Below are 23,072 nucleotides of genomic sequence, written 5' to 3' on the forward strand. Positions count from 1 at the left end.
AAATGAATCACTCCCGCATTTGCACCATTACGGAGATCCTAAGGAGTTGTAGCCCTCTCCCCCCCAAAAAAAATCGGGAAGGGCTACATTTTTGCAGCTACAACAAGCTGGAACATAAACTCCACATTATTTTTCGCAAGAAATTCCATACCCATCTGAGCACGAAACACATCAAATATGCACAAATACTTTTGACTCACCGGTAGACTTTCACAATTCTTTACCTTTTTTAACGTACAGCAGAATAATGTTCTATTAAGCGTATTGCATTTGAGTATCTGCCTTGGCTCAATGGTTTTTAGAGTGCGTTATGTCCCAGTCAATTTGTAATGCGGGTGGCATTTCTCAATCAATCAATCAATTTATTCTCTTAAACCTTGCATATACAGTAACGAATGACAAATTAATCATGCACGCATATAGTAGTATATATCTTATTAACCTTGAGAACTGACTCTATTATTACTTCCAGGAATTTACATATATATTTACATATATTACAGAAAAGTTTTCTATTTTGTAAAATAAACATGTTGAATTTAAGTGTATTTGGGTTTTGACGATTACTAACTGGCGACCAGTATCTTGCTACAGTTAGTAATTGGTGTATCTAATGAATAAATAATGATACTCGTCACCTATTTCAGTTACACAAGGCACTGATTATATCAGTTCGTGGTAAATTTTGCCAGCGTCGGTAAGGACAAGGTACATTTGGGGCCAAATTTGGCCCCGCGTCCAAATTAAATGATATTTCTCAAAATTCTTTCATATGGTGTATACTTCCATAAAATGGTTATGATGTCTTCGTAAAAAGCTTTACTTGTGTATAAAACATATATAAATACAGTATAGTTTACGATAACGTTGTGCCATTTTGACGTTACTTTATGCGACGTCATGATCAAGAAAGCTATGTCATGAACTCAATATGAAAATAATCCAATTTATGTCGCCATATGCTCAAAGTTTTATTAACCCTTTCTCTACCGGCACATTTTAGAGGTTTTTAAAGACTAAATGACAGTATTTTTAAATCGATTTAAATCTGCATGGATCACGATTTGGGGTAGGCATATGACATGTAATTTTGTTAGGAATTGGACAGGGAACAATTTCTTATAAAATTTGTCAATGTATCCCATGACCTCAAATAGGTCTACGGGGTCAAAGGTCATATAAGTGCACATTTTTGCAATCTTTTTTCTCTGAAATATATATATTACGACCCCTCTCACTAGATTAGAGTCAAAAATAGGAAATTCTAAATGTATGAGCTATTGTGCCTTTTAATATACAACAAAAAGAACAAAATCAAACTAATCAATTTTATTGACAAACAAATATTTTTGGTTGCTAAGTAACAACACTCATAGTACAATTTTGACCATAATTTGCCTTTCTGCATCCATTCGACACAATTTAAACGTAATTACAATCCATGATGATTAGTAAATGTCACATTATTTTAAAAACATAATCTTTAAATAGATCTTAATCATTTTAAAAGGTTTTTAACAAAAAATATAATCAAAAGAATTAAGATCAAAGGTCATCAAATGGAAACTTCGTACTTTATATACTTGTCCATCATTTTCTAATAATATGACGTTTTGCCATTATGTTCCATTAAATATAATAAGTATTGCAACATTAAAACAAAGATCTTTCAATTATTGTTAATCTAAAATAATCTATTTTTATTCAATTATATTTGGTTGCTAAGCAACAACACCTTATCAAATGTTATCAAAAAGTACTAACCATTTTTCCTCTCCAAGTTCAACATAAACGAATGTTCAAGTACTTACTTTCAATCACTAGATTTAAATGTACTTGCATCATATTTAACAAAAATGTTCTTATATTCAACCTCTTGAAACCTATTTCTAGACATAATTCTTGATAACGAGTTGTTCCGACAGGGGCATGCGTTGACCAATATCTGTCTATCGACTGGAACTTCACAGCAGGCGTGTATAAGATAATGCACAAAAATCTGGAAAAAAAGTATTTCTTAATGCAAGGTGAAGATAACGAACAGTGATCAATCTCATAACTCCTACAAGCAATACAAAATAGATAGTTGGGCAAACACGGACCCCTGGACACACCAGAGGCGGGATTAGGTGCCTAGGAGGAGTAAGCATCCCCTGTTGACCGGTCACACCCGTCGTGAGCCCCATATCCTGATCACGTAAACGGAGTTATCCGCAGTCAAAATCAGTGTGCCAAGAACGGCTTAACAATCAGTATGAAACACGTCAGACAGCATTTGACCCAATGCGAGGTTGTATTGACGAACTAGATCGTTATAACGACCATAGAATTTGCGAAATACTGACTTCAATCGAGACTGTTGAAATCCCTGTACCATCAACTTGTTTGTCAGTAGCTTACCTCGATTTAAAAACTGACTATACCCAGAACAAGCTCTTGCATATCGAATCAGTTGAGATATATAAACACCATATGCAGGTGATAATGGAATATTGCTACATAAATGTGGGAAGTTGACGATGGAGAAGCTGAAATCATCCCGTTTGTCATACAGTTGAGTTGTTAGTTTGCCGTTAATGTCTACTTTCAATAAAATATCTAAGTATGAAGCAGAAGTGGACGACTCTGTGGTGTCCTTTATTTCGAGCTCACAGGGATATATCAAATCGACATATGAATGAAAGCTATCATTGTTAATAGACAAAACGTCATCGTTAATACTTAGTCCTAAATACTAATGTATTGTCAAAGCTTTTGAATACTCAAATTGGCTCTGTAAATGTTTTCGATAATCAAGGCCCTCTGAAAAGTATGCATTTAATTACTTATGAAATTTTATCAGAGGTAATTGTAGTACACATTTAATAAATGAGTTACATGTACATTCACAGCCAGATTAATTTTGGTAAAGGTAATCTTTTTACTATGCATTTTATTATTCTTTTGAAATTGGAAATCACTGCCACAATATCGGTTTTTAAAACTAGTAATACCTGTACAGTTCCTCTTCAGTGAGAGGCTGCAAACTTCCTTGGGAAGTATATGGCAACCCTTCCCCCTAGTTATGACTATCTCAGCATTATGGTTGGTGGCAACACAGATGGAGAAAACCAAATCTTCTGTCAAAGACAGCTTCATAAAATCTGCAGTTTTCCGAATAATAGAGTCCCATATCTGAAAGAAAATTGCAAATAAAAATAAAATCAGTATTGGCCACCATACCTTAAAACGTGTCATACCTTATAATACTTATCATTTCCATTAGTGGAACTCTTCAAATTAAAGGCGCGTAAAGTCGTGCTACTGGGACAACATACGTAAACATTACTTAGGCATACGTAATATAAATTATGGCATCGAATACATATTATAACCGACTGCAAACCACGACACTGATTAAAATTCTAAAGGCAAATTTAGAAATTGGTTATTCTTACAAGAAAACGGACGAACTTATTAAACTATGTGAATCATTAGCATAGGCGTAGCTTGGGTTCGAATATTACGGAGGCAGGGGGTCGGGAGGGGGGGAGGGGCGCAGCCCCCCTGAAGCTATCGACATTTTAACAACGTAAAAGGTGTTGTTGTTTTTTTTTTACCGAGGCAGCTGCCTCGGTTGCCTCAATGGAAGCTATGCCACTGATTAGATTTAATGATACTAAATCTGCCAAATCTGACCGATATCCGTGGCGGATTTAGAGGGGGCGCAGCTAAAATTTTCAAATTTAAGGTAAATCGCGGTATCTTGATTCTGAAAATGTACTAAATGATAATATAAGCAATAATTTCTTCTACTCCGGGAGAAATAAATGACAAAATCTTTTGATTTCTTGAATTACTTTATTGAGAGAACTTAATTTTTTCCAAAAAAAACTCTTAAAATTTGGGTCATTTTATCAATTTCACCGTATTAAAATGATGGTAAATAGTACACTAAATAGGAGAAATATTTCAAGCCCCATAAAATCTGTAAAATCCACGAGCTTCCGGGGGCTTCGCCCCCTGGACCCTGGACCCACTGCCTCTTAAAGTGCTGCCCCTGGATATAAAGCATCAATCGCAAGAAGAACTGAGAAGGGAAAAACCAATATGCACATCCAACACAAAAACTTTTCTTGTAATTAATGGGATTCATATGTTATTAAAATTATTCTGTCAGATTATGAAGACATTTTATTTTATCATACCATTTGGACAGGTTCATATGGCATGGACTTTGTAATGGTTAATGTAACCCCCCCCCCCCCCCCCCTCTCTCTCTCAAATATTTTAGAATAAGTTATATATTTGCCAAACTGCATTTTTTAAAGACGTTTATAACACTAATTAACACAACAAATGCGTTTCTAAACTGCATCTAAGCTATTTTGAAAATTACACAAAATATTGATTGAATTAGGACAGAGAACATCGTTGTTTGGAATTTTTATAATAGGTGTAGTAAAGTTTAAAAAAACATGTAACATCCTTGATAAATTAGTTTTAGAATATTTTTAAAATGCAGTTTGACCAATGGCTATTTTATTTAAAAGTACACCATGTACATTAACTTAAAAAGGGGGGGGGGTGCTATGAACGTTTCGTTTATGTCCCAGTAATCTCGCGAGACTTGTGCATTTTCTTACCAATGACGCACAAGAGTCATCAAAGCGCGATAACTCTAATGTGCTGGTAATGAGAAGTATTAGAAACTAATTAGAAATTGTCTCATTTTGTATGTATACGATCCCTAGTTATGCAGCAAAAAAAAACCAAAAAAACAAAAAAAACCCAGTAAAATGGTACACACATATCAGTGTACCATAATGCCATGATTCCAATTGTGAATGTATTATCTGGATTTATTTGAATGTTAATCACATTTATACTGATTAAACCCTATATTCAACCTCAAAGAGTCATACCAACTGAAAGCCAGGTTGTCACCCCGAATGAAATGCCACAGTTCTGGGATCAGGTGTTCCTGTGTCCTCCACATCAGCATCCTTCCAATGCATGTCTGGATTTGTCAGTAGACTGTCGCTAGCGGATGATACCTGGAAACTTCCCACTAAATATTGGGATGTCAATACCCTTTTTAAAGAAGAAAAGAAATTACAATTAAGAATTGTTGGTTTATGTTTAAAAAGCAAAATCTATTAGTTTCACGGTAGCATGGAACAATTTCGCACTTAAATTTATTTACTCAAATTTATTTAAAGATAAGGTAAGGGATTGCATACATGTGTTAGAAATGAATCGAATATTTTATTATACATTGCGAGAGTAGCAGAGTGGGTAATGAAAAAAAAAATATGTATCATGTAGGTATCTGCATTATGCCTAACATATATTATACACGAGGGCAAATACTGAAGAAATTCAGGTTAAAACCTACAGGGTCCAGCGAAAATACTGAAACTCTGAGGGAAAGTGAATGACCCCAGATATAAAAGTTGAATTGAATTGCTTCTTAATGGTACCCAGTGTCTAAATCCCCTTGTATGGTACTCTGATGGGCTGTGGATTTAGTCGAAATTAGAGAAGGGGATTGATTGATTGATGTTTTCTGCCAAACTCAACAATTTTTCAGTTATCTGGTGGCACCCAGTTTTTTTATTGGTGGAAAAGAGAACCCAGATACCTGGGGAGAGACCACTGATCTTTCGAAAGTAAACTGGGAAAACTTTCTCACTTACCGGCGCGAACGGGATTCGAACCCGCGCCGACAGAGGTGAGAGGCCGTGTGATTTGCTCTAACCACTCGGCCACGGAGGAGGACGGCAAGAATGGGACACGTGCCCATCAGGTCATAGCATACAAGTACCAGCATGTATGGATCACATGTAATTTATGGTCATAAGCTATTAAGTGTATATAAAATACATGCATTTGGATAAAAGAGAAATCAATATGATTTTTCATTAGCCTGTCATAATCAGACTTTGATTGATGTTAACCCACCCCCATTTTGGCCCAAACACACATTTTGTTTTTATTTCTGTTACAGAATAAAGAAAATAATTCAAATTATGATAATAAATTCTATCATTACAATAATGCAAATTGTGTTTTCCTAACAGAATGTGTTTTCTTTTCATAGAAAGATAATTTCTTTTATAAACATGGAAAAAACTTGGAAAATAGCCTTCTCACCAGCGGTCGTGAATGCCCAGTCTGATTAAAACCACCCCATCCCATTATACACTAAATACAACCCCTTCTTACACTCGCGCGTCAGGTAAGGAGATAATTCTGGGGAAAGGGGGGGGGGGGTGTTAATCAAACTGCCGGACCCGGACAGAGTGTTATTCACTTGTTTTAGATATCATAAAATATAAATATTTTCTTTCATGAAACGACAAAGCATGGCATCAAATCGCGGTTAATTAATCGTGAATTTTTCATAACAAAACCGCATTTTTTCTCCTTTTTAGTCGGCCTATGTGGCTACATCAACTTACATGTACGTATTTATACTGAATGCATGATCGTTTGGGTCATCCTGCAACAGGGGATCCAGGACATCTTCTTCTTCTGACATCAGGTCGTTTTAAAGATGTAAAATACAAGCGTTCGCTGTGACAGTCACGGTGAAGCTGTGTTTGTTTGTTTTCGTTGAAACGGAAACACGTGTGTTCTCCGTGCACACTTTCAGAAAACCCCGCGAGGCCCGCGATCCGGATCACGGAAAAATAAAAGTATACAGGCTATATATAGGCGAACTTCTTTTTTGTTTTCTTTCTTTGGCAGAGAAAAAAAATATTACTATTCCGAACAAACATAACGTTTATATTTGAATTTGAAGTACTTTATTAATCTTTTTTAAATTCAATCTGCCGATGTAGCATTTATGAAGTTACATGTAGGTTGTGTAACTGTTATAAACCAATATTGGTTTTATGCTTTTTTTTTTTTTTTTTTTTTTTTAAAGCAGAGATACCAGGCTGATTATTTCATACATGTATGTATGTTGTTTTAGTGTATCAACAGGTACTGAATTTACTAAAAAAAAAAAGAACAATACAAATAGTTTTCACCACTTTATTGTGCGACGCGCGTCGATTGCTGTTAGCAACGTCGATTTGTCGCTAATTTTTAAGAAAACCGCGCAGCATGTCCCAATTTCATTTTATCGTAATATAAAAACTACCGAGAATTATAATATGAATAAGGGTCCATCAAAAAGAACATTTCCTCTACTTTTACAGAATGTATTTACTTTTCCCTATTTCCATATATAAATATAGATAAAACGCCGATCTGTTTAAACATTGAGAAATAAAATCGTAAAACAACGTATATGTGCAAAAAATTGCTATTTTCTTATAACTTTGCCAGGCATTAAAAATATTTTTTATATGTACTGAAAGCAGGGAATATATGCTTCTCAAAAATATAAAAAATATTGCATTCATAGGGAAAATAAAAAAAATCATAGCGAGGGGGGAAATGGCCTTGCGACAAAGCGTTGCGTAATATTTAGACGAAGTCATCTTTCATTTTAAATGCTTTTTTTTAATTTAATGGCTTTATTTATTCAATTGATTTTTACATAGTTAAAAAATATAGAAAATTTCCAAAAATATGATATATAAAACATATATATTACGTCCGTAGTTTCAAAGATTTATAGACACTCCTTTTGCGTAGCCCTGTTTTTACGCGCTATCGGTCATATTGACCGATACGGTAGAGAAAGGGTTAAACAAATGTGCACTATGATTCTTATTTGAAAAGTTTAATTCATTTTTTCGGAAAGTTTTAATCAATTGTAGATGGTTCGATGCGGCGGATGCTGTGATTTGAAGGAAGATTGGTGTAATTGTATCTAAGAATTGTAGAGCAACCCATATATATTCATTCAATTTTAACATTGTATTTACATTTGCATCCAATTTGCATTGTTTTAATCTAAATTAAATGAATATCATATATGTACGTAGCGCGTGGTTACATTAAGTTATTCTTGTGTGTATATGTACAACATTGTTCTTTTTTCGAGCGCACTGAATCTTTTCAGCGAAGGAACACGCACTAACCAATGCTACATTGGATTGTACATGTAGTAAAAAGAACATGAAATCCATTCAGAATATGTGAAAAGAAATATTATTAAACGAACCTTTTTTTAAAAAAAAATTCAGTACATGACAATGTGACCGAGTGTGAACATTATAGGATGTGATAAGATTTATAAACAATGTGATAAGTTCTATACAATAGTTGACATTGAATATAATACCGACACGATTATTTTTTGTTAGGTTTTTCATGGTGTCAGTATTATATTCAATGTTTTAGCATATACACTTGCATCTATTAATTAGACTCTTTATTTGAAAAAATATATATACAGGCTCCTGACAATTATCTGTATATAACAAATCTTTCAATGCATTAGTATTTACGCAAAGGAAAAAAGTTTGAATCATAAATCATATTCATTGTCTCAAACCACGTCCGAAGTCCGCATGGGAGAGGATAGTATATTTTTGAAACCCAACACCCCCCCCCCCTTCTACCTTTTGATACATGCCGATTTAGTCGGAGATATGAAAACAACCTTGGTTTTCCTGTCTAATAAATCATTCAACAATTCCTTTTCGGCCAGTTTCTAATGATGAATGAAGCAGAGACTGTCTATTAACAATACCAAAGTCAATCACTATGACAGTGCATCAGCGCCGTCAGTCAAGGATATTTATATTTTCCAGCAATTGTCAAAATAATGAAAGGTGTAAGATCTAATCAGTTTTTGACACTAAGTTTTTCCCACTATACTAGTGAAAAAGACTACTAGAATCTATAATTTACAAGTCCTGCTGATTCGTGACTAGTCCGGCTGCTGAAAGTAGACGGCCGAGTCGCGATACCATGAGGGGAAGAGTGCGGGAGGGGCTTGTCTCCTCTTAAAGAGGGTGGGGATCCGGGTGAAAAATTCAAAATCTAGATGCAAATTGTTAATTTCAGACAAATAAAGGAAAATTTTATGACCAAATCTAGCCTCTTTTTCCCGATTCTCTCATCAAACCATCATATTTATGCTTGAATATCATGAAGAATACGTCGATGTGTAGCATAGTACCGTATTTTGTCGAATGTGATAAACACTTTTTAAAAAAGAAAATTAATACGGAACGTAAAATTGTAGAAAATATTATACTTAACAATATGTACAGAATTAAATTATTATAAAACAGCCAATTAAGTTTCATTCGATCTGACATGCATATTAGATATTCATCATCGTGCAAAAGTGCCACGGTATCATCAGACAGTGACCATGACTGGCACATGTTTTTCGAAGCCATCGTTGTGTACAAGGACTTCGTCACTTGATTTTGTCAGACACCTATTCGGGGTACTTTCTGCGTGCTGCACGATTTCCATGGATCTGGGAATATACGATTTTCTTTTGTAGTAAAGGACATACGACTGACATACTTCATCTATCTAAATGCAGCGAAATTTCGGAGAGTTATGTTTGAATTCATTTCACTACCGTCTCCAAATAATGGTAGTGTACGATTACAACACATTGAACAATTGTTCAATATTTTTACTTTATTTCTATAACGTCGGCTATTTGAATTATTTGAAGTTTAAACAAAGAAAATATCGAGTGTTCAAACTTTAATGCTACAAAATATCATGCTTTGCTAAAATTCATATATTATTACCGCGCTGTATCCAAATTCCTGTGCTTTGTTGAAAACTTGCATTATTTCCACAAAGATTTCCAGTGAAAATGAAATTGAATAAAAACCAAGAATACTGTTTGGTTAGAATGTTTACATTAATCACCGGTAATTATGTAAATTGGGAAAAGGATATCAAACAATCGTTCCAGTTTTATACAAATGATAGTATTGTGCTCTGGTTTAGTCCTCATTACTTTGCGCACAAATTACATGCAACTTTAATTCCAAAGGGGAGGGATTGTCCGGACCTCCACTCTAGATCCGCGCATGATTCGGATATAATCACTATATCCGAATCATGCGCGGATCTAGAGTGGAGGTCCGGATTAGTCATTAAGCGATGTTTTGTGCACATGCCACTAAATGCTAAGTGACCGACGGTGAGTGGAATGGTTAGAGTGTAAATGCAGAAAAAGAAAGTTCTCCTTATGTGTGAAAATCGCGTTCTAATAACTCGACACCAGTTCCACGATTTAATGATGAAAATAGTAACCAATGACTAGCTATCATGTCTTTTTAAATAAGACTATGTCACAGAACACGTGCGTCAGTTATCAACAAATGTAAGGTGATTCTATAAACAAATAATTATTACAGCGACGTAGCAACAGGGGAATTTGGCCCACACTTTCTTTTGTTTACAGAATGTAGTTTTTCCATAAATTTTACGTGCGAATTTTGATTCCCCCCCCCCCCCCCCCCTTTATGGTAGTACTGCATGCTTGCGAAAAGATTAGAGTTGTAGATCTGTTGACATTGATTGCAAATGCAGTCAGAGTCGTTCGTTTCTACTAAAAATGTTTTCTTAAGAAATGTTTTTTATCTATTTTTTACATGTAATGATTGGGGTTCACCGGGTTTTGTCCTCTTGGAACACACAATACAAACGTATACTTTATCTTACAAATATGTAATAATTTAGATATCTAGATACTACATCGTTCATCTATCAACTACCAACATTCACTCTTATAGCAGGGTAGATGCGAATATTTCATTACCATATATATAATCATGGAGTAACCTCTCCTAAATGAGTTCGACGACTTTGTAAAATAAACGACAGATCGATGAAGTTGGAATTGTTTTGATAGGAAACATGCATGTCATAAAACTACAGGTACTGCAGCATGTAAATTATGAAAAATATATTGTAATTAATTGATTTTCAAGTGTATATATTTATAGCCTGTATGTTTGACTTGCTACTAATTCAATTTTTACGGGGAAAATTTAACCGAATTTTGCATTCGAACTCTCGCACTATTATGCTCTGATGTAAAGGTACCGATTGAGCTATCGCGCTTTCATTTTCCATATTATTAAACTTTTTATTTTATAAACAAAGATTTCATTCGGTTGCAGACGTGCATTTTTTTAAAAAGCCAAGCCAAAGCCATAATAAAATTCTTACTTAATAACATACATATTATGTATCATGAGTGGGTTTTTTATTCAGATGGACAATCATTAGATGTGTCTGATACATTGCTTAATACAATATTAGAATAGCATTTGAAATTACACGTGTAACATACCCAATAAGTTATAATTAGCCTACATGTACGTTAGAATATTATGACTGGTAAGGCATATTTAGACATATATTTAGAACGCATTATAGCCGCCACAGTATATCAATTTAGAGGGATAATTCATATCATAAACTATCTATGATAAAAATGAATATGTGATTGAACTTTTTCATGTGTTACATTAATTGCGTTGATATCATTGCGTATCTATATCAAACATAAAACGAGTAAAATTGGAATCGGAAATATGTGTCAATTCTCTGATTACACACTATCTTCTTCTATGCAAACTACGTAGAATCTTATAAAATTTAATATGCTGTACATATGCATATTTATTCATTAAACTTGTATATATGAACACCATCAACGTTGAAATTTGTATTACAGATGAACGCGGGAAATGGTTAAACGTTAAATTTAATAGTCTGCACATTTATCAACCAAGTCGAAATCTTGCTCATTACTGACTTTCAACATGATTAATTTGTACACAAAACATCTTTGTGGTTGTTGCATGTGCTCGATCTTAAAAATGGTTTCAAATGCATAAAAAACGGCTAATTTCGGTAAATCATGTCAATCGGAGATAAGGAAAATGACGTCACAGAACATATTACGTCACTAATTTCCACATGTATCATCAGGGCCAATGCCCTAGTGCATAATCATAATGATTAAACCAAGTGAAACCACATTTTAAATTTATCCTAATTTTGTGGCGAAATTTGGGCCTTAACGTACTTTGCTCTTTGTGATTCATTATTCTAAATCTACACAGTATATTGGTTGGTTGCATAATGTTTAACGTCCCGCAAGAATTTTGCACTGATATGGAGACGTCACCATTCCAGGTGAAGGGCTGAAAATTTTAGGCCTATTGCTCGGCGCTTACGTCCTTTGAGCAGGAAGGGATCTTTATCGTCCCACACCATCTTCACAAGTCAAGGGTTATTGATTCCTTACCTCGTACTAACCCTTGACATATTCCTATCTAGTGATCAATCATCCAAAAAATTACTTTGTTAAACGCCACTCTGATTCCACGCACAAGTACTCTGAAGTTCAATTTTTAAAAAAATGCTGGAGTTCTTCATTGACAATATCTTCGTGGTCTTTGGTGATCAGGTCTTCCAACAGTCTGTTAGAATTGCCATGGGCACGAATTGTACTCCTTTGTTACCTGACCTGTTTTTATATTCATATGAAGCAGAATTTATTCAAAAACTTCTCTATGTGAGAAGAAAAATTCTCTTGCTGTGGCCTTCAATTCGACATTTAGATATATCGACGACGTATTATCTATTAACAATAATAATTTTCATTCATATGTCGATTTTATAAATCCCGGTGAACTCGAAATAAAAGACACCACAGAGTCGTCCACTTCTGCTACATACTTAGATATTTTATTGAAAGTAGGTATCAACGGCAAACTAGCAACTCAACTTCATGACAAACGGGATGATTTCAGTTTCTCCATCGTCAACTTCCGATATTTATGTACCAATATTCCATTATCACTTGCATATCGTGTTTATATCTCTCAACTGATTCGATACGCAAGAGCTTGTTCTGCGTATGGTCAGTTTTTAAATCGAAGCAGGCTTTTGACAAACAAGTTGATGGTGCAAGGGTTTCAACAGTTTCGTTTCAAGTCAGCATTCCGCAAATTCTATGGTCGTTATAACGATCTAAGTTTGCCAAAACAACCTATCATTGGGTGAAATGCTGTCTGACGTGTTTCATACCGATTGTTATGCCGTTCTTGGCATACTGATTTTGATTACGGATAACTCCGTTTACCTGATCAAGATATAGGGCTCACGATGGGTGTGACCGGTCGACAGGAACTGCTTACTCCTCCTAGGCACCTGATCCCACCTCTGGTGTGTCCAGGGGTTCGTGTTTGCCCACCTATCTATTTTGTATTGCTTATAGGAGTTATGAGATTGATCACTGTTGGTTATCTTTGCCTTTCATATTTCACATTGTATCCCTTTTGACAAGAACTTTCTTGTAATATCAAATGTTTTACCTCGTGACCTTGACCTGCTATTTAAAAACTTTATAACCTTAATCATAACATTTGAATGGTTAGTAATAGGGCTTTCATATTTCACACAAGTAGGGGGAAAACGAATTTTCCCCCTACTCACACTGTATTCCTTGTGACAACACCTTTCTTTGGGTACCAGAATTATTTTGCTGCCATACTGGGACATCACTGCTTCAGAAAAATATTTTTTCCATATGTTAATGTATAGATGTATAAAATCAAACAATACATGTACCTATCTGCTTCAAAATTCCCTATTCACATACATGCATATTTCTAAGCTAAGCGGGTAGAAGTGCGCATGCTTAACATTCAGGATGTACGTTTCTTGAGGAAAAGTTATTGCCAAAAATTCGAAAATTATTAAAATTCCGATATTTAAAATGCAGTGATAGTGAATAAGACCTTACTTTGTGTTTAAGCCATATAACACGGATGGATTTGTTGGCATAGTCTCCTTTTGTTTCAAATAAATATAAATAAGACATCTAGTAGAAGAAAAAAAAAGGTCGAGTTGTGACTTTAAGTAGTGGTTTGTACCAAGATTTATTAAATGGGACAATGTTACTTAATTAAATGGACTGGTTCACGATTTTTGAAAAAATGTTTTTCATTTTTGATGTTAAACATTAAAAATATAACTCATTTAATGTTGACAGCCAAAATTTTGACTTTCTGAATGCAAGAATAAAAGCAATATTTTAGCCTTAAAATATAAAAAAAATTAATTTCAACCACAACCTGTTGTGTACATATACATGTGTATCTACTTTTCACGGATAGAAATTGCAGTGTGTATTTTCTACAATGAGAACATGGGAAGAACACTGTGCGGTTACCTAGCTTTATCAAATGATCAGTTAAATCGAAGTCAGGGGGATTTGTTATCCCTTTTTATGATAATAGTGAATTGAAAATAGGTAACAAATGTAAGGGAAATGATGGAAATTATTTAATTTTATATGTTCTTATAGAGGAAATCCCATTTTATCGGTAAACATATATGGTCCAAATTCTGATAGACCAAATTTCTACTTAATTAAGAGGCTGTCTACCATAAAACCATGCAAATGGCTATTGATGGACATGTGTCGGAATGTGTAAATTTCAGGATTCCAGCACCCCTGGGTCCTTAGGGGCGGGGCAATAACTGCCAAAAATACATCAATTTTCAAAAAAAATCTTCTCAAGAACTGCACACATGAAAGAAAAATTACATGCACAGCGATGTAGAGCAGGAAAGCCTATACCAAAATTGTAAATTTCTCATATTGCTATTAAGTTGAAACTAAATAGATAGAGCAGGTAGTCCTTTACCAAAATTGTAAATTTGATTGATTGATTGATTGTATCTTGCTTAACGTCTCGCTCGAGAATTTTTCATTCATATGGAGATGTCACCAAGACCGGTGAAGGGCTTCAAACTTAGGACTATGCTCGGCGCTTACGGCCATTGAGCAGTGAGGGTTCTTTAGCGTGCCACACCTACTGTGACACGGGTCATCCGTTTTTAAGGTCATCTCCGAGGGCCCTAGACATTCACACCTGATGCCGAGCGTTTGGCGATGGAACTGACACTACCTGTTTTTTAACGACTTAGGTCTGTCGCGGCCGGGATTCGAACCCCGGCCTTCCTCATACGGAACGAACGCTCTAACCTCTTGGCCACCGCGGCTCCCAGAGTAGGGATTCTGACCCCAGGGTGGGGCCAAACTTTGAATATAGTATCTATGTGTAAGTTTGCTGATAATGTATAAAATCTAAATGCATACTTAGGAATAGCAGAAAAGGATGTACAAAAAAGTTGTGAATTTCACAACCCAGGGTTATGACTTTATAATGGGTCCAAATTAGCCATATCTTTTGGTGTTTTAATGTCAATACACCTATTAATTAAAACCTTTCATCAGTGTATGCACTTTTGAGGGCAGTGAAGTTTTAAGAACACATCTTGCTTTAAACTGTTGCTGATGAACATTAGAATTTAGCTTAGATATTCAGAACAGGAATTTTTTTCTAGAGTTCATAGCTCGTGGGAGTAGTGATACTTTTTCACTAGTACTCAGGTGACCGATAAATATCAAAATCATATAAAAAAAAAAAGCCAGGAAAACGTCAGATATTTCGGACTATTATTACTTGTGATCTACACGTAATACATTCCTGGGGGTATGCTATAATGCAAAACATTCTATACATTTCGCGTTGGAAAATTTTGTGTTAATAACACAACTAAATGGTAATGAAATAAGTTCTTATTCTTCTTTCTTTTGGCATGGATTTTGCATTGATATTTTGGTGAAACAACCACGGTTAGTATAGTCTGTACCAAAATACCGAGTCCATTCAGTTTGGCAAACTAGCGGACTTTGGCGTGTCACACCATCGTACTTTAGCGCATGGGTGTGGACCATCGCACTTTAGTATGGCCATCGCACTTTGGAGTCTTACAAAGTGATTAATACAGTTTTTCATTTTCTAGTGTTCCATAAAAACAATATATCATGGGTCAAGTTGTCTAAACAAGGGGACGAGGCTTGCGTGAAGTTTTGATGAAAGGTTTAGGAGATACGGGCATGTATACGACAGCGACTAGATATGTTCCCCGAAAATTTTCAGGGAGGATAAAAAGGGAACATGTAGAATCAGAAACTATTCATGTCAGAACAATACATCATACTCCTAAGTTAAGTAAAGAGGAACCAAAACAGCCTTGAAGGACTTATAACAAACTCATATCGAATGGATTGCCTGTGGTTTACTGAAATTTCAAATTAATGTACTAATTGACTATGAAGCTTTGAATAATATAATGACCGATAGAAATTGTCCTGTTATGTCATAAATATCGCATATTATGTGCATATTAGAATTATTGAATATGTTCTTCAGACTGTACCGAAGACTCCCACTGTACATGCTCTGCGGGCTTTAAAGGAACATGTCTATCCGATCGACGATGTAGCTGTGAGGGTAAGTGTGATGGTGAATAAATCTATGACGTTACCTTATTAAGTGGTTAGGAACAATATATTTCGCTCATAAAGATGCTAATTATATCATTATCTGCACAAGTCTATAGTCTTGCATTAATGAATATTTTTGGGAAAGTTGTGGTAAGTTCAATATTTAACAAGAGTACCGCAAACGGTACATAATACGCCCGTGAAAATGCTTACATATGGTGTTTTTCTTAAGCTATAATTTGTAGAACTTTGCTTCAGGTATTATCAGCCATCATCAGACTTTGATTGATTGTATATTGTTTAACGTCCCTCTCGAGAATTTTTCACTCATATTGAAACGTCACCATTGCCGGTGAAGGGCTGCAAAATTTAGGCCTATGCTCAGCGCTTACGGCCGTTGAGCAGGGAGGAATCTTTATCGTGCCACTCCTGCTGTGACACGGGCCTCGGTTTTTACGGTCTCATCCGAAGGACCGCCATATTTAGTCGCCTCTTAAGACAAGCAAGGGGTGCTGAGGATCTATTCTAACCCGGATCTCCACGGGACCATCAGACTTTGATATACTTTCTTGGTATATGAATAAAGGGTCTTAGCTTAAAACTGTGACAGGAGATAGATAGACAAACCAAGAGTTCTGTGAGTAAAATATTTTCCCCAAATTCAACCTGTAAATATTTAAAATGTCAAAAATAAAAAATATGTTGGGAATCAAAATCCTTGAACTATGCACATCTTCAAGTTATTTACAAATGCCCTAGATTCTAATTTGCGAGAGGAGTTCTAATGACAAACCATCTTTTTATTTAACATAATATTTCCTCAAAGTGGACTATGTTCAATAACCTGTAATTTTATCTTCCATATCCATACAAATACTCTGTAAAACTACGAAGAATTGTTTTAGCACACTAAAACTAATGTCTCCCCTTCACCTTTCCAGTGTTTAAAAACATTTTTAGGGATCATCTTTAAAGTGGACAATTAAGACTTACGGTACATAACATTCGCCTATATGCATATGAGCTTCAAAAACGGAACAATGTTGTGAACATTATGATAGTAAAATAAACTTGCTAACATACCAAATATAGGCTTCTGTCGAAAGACAAAAAAGTTTTGGTCCGGACAAAAATTGCTCCAAAAATTCTATTATTTCACCTTTACATAAAACGTCAAGGTTAAAGATAATCAAAAATTGTCTTATCACTGTATATCCACATACGAAATATCAAAGACCTATGTAAAATGCAAAAAAGTTATGGTCTGAACAAAAATGCCCCAAAATTCTATTACATGACCTTCACATGAAGGGTTAAGGTCATCAAAATGGCACGCCATAATCTATCTTATGGTGTACCAATATCCAAAATATCAAAGCCCTTGCCAAAAATTCTATTATTTGACCTTTACATTAAAGGTCAGCAAAAATGGCACGTGACACAGTCTTTATCATGGTATACCCACATAGAAAATGCCTGTCCCAAAAGACAAAACGTTATGGTCTGGACAACAAAAGTGCCCAATTTTTTTTATATTATTTAACCGTTACATAAGAGGTCAAAGGTCATCAAAAATGGTACGCGATCCACTGTCTTATCATGGTATACCCACATACCAAAGGCCTATGTCAAAAGACAAAAAAGTTTTGGTCCAGACAAACTTTGTTTGAGAAGTGGAAGAAGACACGAAAGAAAAAGATTTCACACTAAAACAAGTCCCCCATCTGGGAAGTGGAGGCATAATAAGTTCCTCAATTGAAAACTGTGGAAGGAAACAAGAGATGTTTCTAAAACATATATGCCCCCATGGTGCAAAATTGAAAAGGGTTACACACATGCATAATTTGATTGATAGTAGTATCACCAATTCAAAATATTGAGCAGACAATATCTTCCTATGTCAGGAGTGGATTGACCAATAGGGGTCATCTACTCCTTATGTCGTACCAGGTTTGGTGTCAATCAAGCAAATAATTCTTAAAATATAAGGAGACAATATATTCCTATGTCCAGTTTGGCCGTTGACCTTGTGATTTCAAGATAAATAGGGGTCATCTTCTCCTGAAGGTGTACCACGTTTGATGTCTGTCAAGCAAAGGGTTCTCAAAATATTGAGTGGGCAGTATATTCCTATGTCCAGTTTGACCCTTGACCATGTGACCTTAAAATCAATAGGGGTCATCTTCTCCTGAAGATGTACCAAGTTTGATGTCTGTCAAGCAAAGGGTTCTCAAGATATTGAGCGGACAGCATATTCCTATGTCCAGTTTGACCCTTGACCATGTGACCTTAAATCCAATAGGGGTCATCTCCTGATCTGTCAAGCAAAGGTTTCTCAAGGTATTGAGCGGACAGTGTCTTCGTATATGCAGAGTAGATTGACCTTTTGACCTGAAAAACAATAGGGGTCCTCTTCTACTCATAACCAACCCACATATGAAATATCATTACGATCAAGTGAATGGTTCTTAAGATATTGAGCGAAAAACATGTTTTCTACCGACCGACCGACCGGTGCAAACCAATATGCCCCTCTTGAAGGGGGGCATAATTATGTACTTTCTATGTAAAAATTCCTCAACACTGACTAAGTTCAACAATCTGTAATTTTCTCCAAAAATTAAACAAAATTAAAATCTTTGCCACATGTACACCTTCAATACCCATATAAACACTGTAACATAAGAAGGAACTGTGGGGCAAATCTACTCTCTATGTAATATTTCCTTTTAATACTAGCTGCATCACTGTCCGACTGTGCTAGCAATGAATAGTTACTTCATATGTCTCACTTAGTTCGTTCATCTCCGGTTTTGGTTGAAACTCGTAAATTTTACCAGCCTTCGCGGAGCACCTTTTCTTAAATTCCCTTTTTTTTTTTTTTTTAGTTTTTACACTTCTCAACATTTATCCGGTCCATAAATTTGATGATTGCACCAATGTTTCTTGTTTCTTTTATGAACGAATTTATTTCTATTTTACTTATGTTTTGTAAATATAATATACATTAAAGATTATCAAAAAATGTCATCTTCTGTGTATGAAATGTGAAGATAACGAAGTGAACAATCTTGTAAATCCCATAAGCCATACAAAATAGATAGATGGGCAAACACGGATCCCTGGACACACCAGAGGTGGGATCAGGTGCCTAGGAGGAGTGAGCATCCCCTGTCGACCGGTCACACCTACCGTGAGCCCTATATCGGAGTTATCCATAGTCAAAATCAGTGTGCCACGAACCAACAATCGGTATAAAACACGTCAGACAGCATTTGACCCAATGATAGGTTGTATTGGCAAACTAGATCGTTATAACGACCAAAGAATTTCCGAAATGCTGACTTTAAACGAGACTGTTGAAAGCCCTGCATCATGAACTTGTTTGTCAGTAGCCTGCCTCGATTAAAAACTGACCATGAGCAGAACAAGCTCTTGCGTATCGAATTAGTTAAGAGATATAAACACCATATGCAGGTGATAATGGATTATTGTTACATAAATTCAAATACAAACATTTTTAGATCTTTAATTCACATTTATATTTACAAATCATAAGTAAAACAAGAGGTAAATGGGCCACAGCGCTCACCTGAGTCACCTTGGCCCATATTTTAAGATGTTCCCTAAAGATTCCCATATAAAACTTTGATCCCTATTCTGGCCTTAAACTACCCCGGGGGTCATGATTTTAACAAACTTGAATCTGCACTATGTCAGGAAGCTTTCATGTAAATTTGTACTTTCCTAGCCCAGTGGTTAAAGGGACTTGTTCACGATTTTTGATAAAAATATTTTTCACTTTTGAAAAATTAACATTAAAGATATAACTCATTTAATGTTGACCAAAATTTTGACCTTCTGAATGCAAGAATAAAAGAAATATTTTGGCCTTACATCTGTGTTATGCAAACAAAGACTCGAGTCTTTTTAAGTACACAAACAAACAAGTGAAATATTGATTTTGTAATATAAAGCATCTTGAATTTGCATAGTCTCAAATTTTAACATTTAGATGACATCTTTTACCCCAAAAATGCTTGAAATGTGAAAGATATAATAAACTTAGATTGGTATCCATTTGTTTTAAAAAATTCATAAAAAATAACATACCACAATCTTTGTTTACAAAACAAATGATAAACACTTTAAAATGAGCTTCTGTGATAAACACATTAGACAGTAGATTTTGATCATTAAAAGTGAAAAACAAAATTTGGGGGGAAATCGTGAATCAATCCCTTAAAGGGATAAAAGTTTTACAAACAAATATATAGGGAAAGTCTTTAAAAAATCTTCTTCAAAACCACTGGGCCAGAAGAATTTACATTTACATGAAAGCTTCCTGACATGGTGCAGATTATGATCCTCTTAAATGTACGTTAGATAACTGGGTCCTTTTTCCATTCTCAATGACCGTGTAGCGTGTGACAGTGTGGCTAGAATTTCATAGTCATCGAAAGCAAGTTTTTTTTTTTACTTGTCTTGATGGTCGAACGGTCTAGCGCACTGATTACATCCGGGTAGGGGCGGAAGTGAGTATTACAGTGAAATTTTCTGCAAGAGAGAGAGAGAGAAAGATAAACAACAACATCCAAGATCCCGTGGGGATCCCGGTTAGAATAGATCCTCAGTACCCCATTGCTTGTCGTAAGAGGCGACTAAATGGGGGCGGTCCTTCGAATGAGAACGTAAAAACTGAGGTCCCATGGCACGATAAAGATCCCTCCCTGCTCAATGGTCATAAGCGCCGGGCATTGGCCTAAATTTTACAGCCCTTCACCAGCAGTGGTGACGTCTCCATATGAGTGAAATATTCTCGAGAGGGACGTTAAACAATACTCAATCAATCAACATCGAAGGGATCGGATCTGAATATAGAAAGCAAATGTTCAACGACACGAATGTCAAATTAACGGAACATTGTCCCTTCTTCCTTCTTCAGGGCAATAAAACTGAGTTTCATCTTGACTCTCGTGGAGAGCAGACATTTTTAAAGGCAGTATTATTGTAACCCCACTATCACAGAAATATTATATTGTGTACAGAAAGTGTGTTGAGGGGAATTGCTGGTTGGGCAAAATCGCTATTAATTAGTCTTTGCTGAGCGACCTTTATATTGCCTCGATAATTATTCATGAGAACGAGTGAATGGTATGAATAGACCTACGGGTGATGAAGAGAGGAACGAAGAGAAATCAACAGTGGTTATGCGACGATGGCGTTTACCATGATTTTCAACCACTACCAGCTACATCTTGTGTAAAATAAATAGAAATTTGTTTGCAATCTTTCCTTTAAGTTCTATCTCACGATATGTGTATCTTTCTGTAGCAGTACATACAACTACCACCACTACCACCACCACAACTACACCGTTGATGCAATTGGAATGCAGCCATCACAAGGTCAGTGTTATCGAGTCCATCGCTGAAAATTTACATGTGGAGGACAGCCGAGCAGCGGTGTGTCCCGGAAACAACAAACACCAGTCGTCCGAGGCTTTTGTTATCCACAAATGCAACTCCACAAAAAGTAGTCTGTGGACACAAGGCTCATCGGTATGTATTGCTCCAGTAAAGCTTATCAATATATTTGGCGGATATCATGCTAGATTCAGTCGTGAAACAAGTTACATGCTTTCTGATGTTTCATACCGATTGTTAGGCCGTTCTTGGCACACTAATTTTGACTACGGATTACTCCATTTACCTGATCAAGACATAAGTCGGGTGTGACAGGGGATTCTTACTCCTTCTAGGCACCTGATCCCACCTCTGTTATGTCCATGGGTCTTTGTTTGCCCAACTTTTCATTTTTTTATTCCTTTTAGTAATTAAGAGATTGATCACTGTTCGTTATATTCTACTTTCATGCTATAAAGGTCATGGATTTTTCAACAATGTACTACACATTTATCCACTGCGTATGAGGGTAATGGCTATTTTACCAAATTCGATGAAATAATCTCTGTCGATGGTGTCATAAAATATCTTTCCCTTTCACCATAATCAGACCACGATATATTATACCATTGTATAAATTTGATTCCAATAGGATTTTAATATTGCTCGATTGTGTTTGTTTGTTTTACATCCCGTCGATAATTTCTCACTTGTATTCAGACGTCACTAGCTGTAGGTCAGGTACTACGAATTTAGACCTATGCTTAGCGCTCAGGGCCATAGTAGTGTGGGTTTTTAACGTGCCAACGCCTGCTGTGGTACGGGACCTCCTTTTTTTCCAGGTCATATCCGAAAGACTCGTGATTCTCACATGCATCTAAACGCCGAGCGAATGACGAAGCCCATGGCAATCATTACCTATATTTACGTCTTAGCTTTGACGCGGTCATGGCACGAGCGGGTCTTGAATTCATGACCTTCTGGTTAAAATAGGTAGTGATTGCTCCCTCGCCAAACGCTTGGCATCTATAAATGCGAATCGGCTATGGGACTCGAACGGGAGTATGCATAGATTATTTTACTATATCCCGAATTACCCATTTTATAACTTTTATGATACTGAAATTTTTTAGAACTTATTTATCAGACATTATTGTTAACTCTTTCTTCCGCCATCACCGGTCGAGTTACCTCAGTGGTAGAACGTTCGCTTCGTTGTCGCGAGTTCGAGCTCCGTTTGTGCCTAAGATGGAAAGAGAAGTAGTCCAAACGTTCGACATTTAGAAGTGAGAGCCATGGGTCTTTCGGATGTAATATTGAAAACGTAGGGCCCGTGTGGCGGCAATTGTTGGCACGTTAAAGAAGCCTCACAGCTACGCACACGTCCCCTGACATCACAGATCTATCGATTCCTAGAATACTCC

The 23,072-nt window shown here is 35.9% G+C and overlaps 1 protein-coding gene and 1 long non-coding RNA gene across 2 annotated transcripts in view; one reads left to right on the forward strand and one right to left on the reverse strand.

The window, feature by feature from the left end:
• Positions 1-23,072, forward strand: part of LOC125681131 (uncharacterized) — a 63,452-nt gene that overhangs the window by 19,360 nt on the left and 21,020 nt on the right. Inside the window, exons 4-5 of the mRNA XM_048921067.2 lie at positions 16,170-16,250; positions 21,578-21,804. Coding sequence (XP_048777024.2) covers positions 16,170-16,250; positions 21,578-21,804 — 308 coding nt within the window. The remainder of the gene's footprint in view (positions 1-16,169; positions 16,251-21,577; positions 21,805-23,072) is intronic.
• LOC125681134 (uncharacterized) lies at positions 1,315-3,241 on the reverse strand. The gene is made up of 2 exons (XR_007372165.2): positions 2,994-3,241; positions 1,315-1,999 (listed from the first exon to the last, which is right to left on the reverse strand). It is a non-coding gene; the product is annotated as an uncharacterized LOC125681134 (long non-coding RNA).

The sequence above is a fragment of the Ostrea edulis genome, chromosome 2, assembly GCF_947568905.1.
Source record: "Ostrea edulis chromosome 2, xbOstEdul1.1, whole genome shotgun sequence".
Classification (NCBI taxonomy): Eukaryota; Metazoa; Mollusca; class Bivalvia; order Ostreida; family Ostreidae; genus Ostrea; species Ostrea edulis.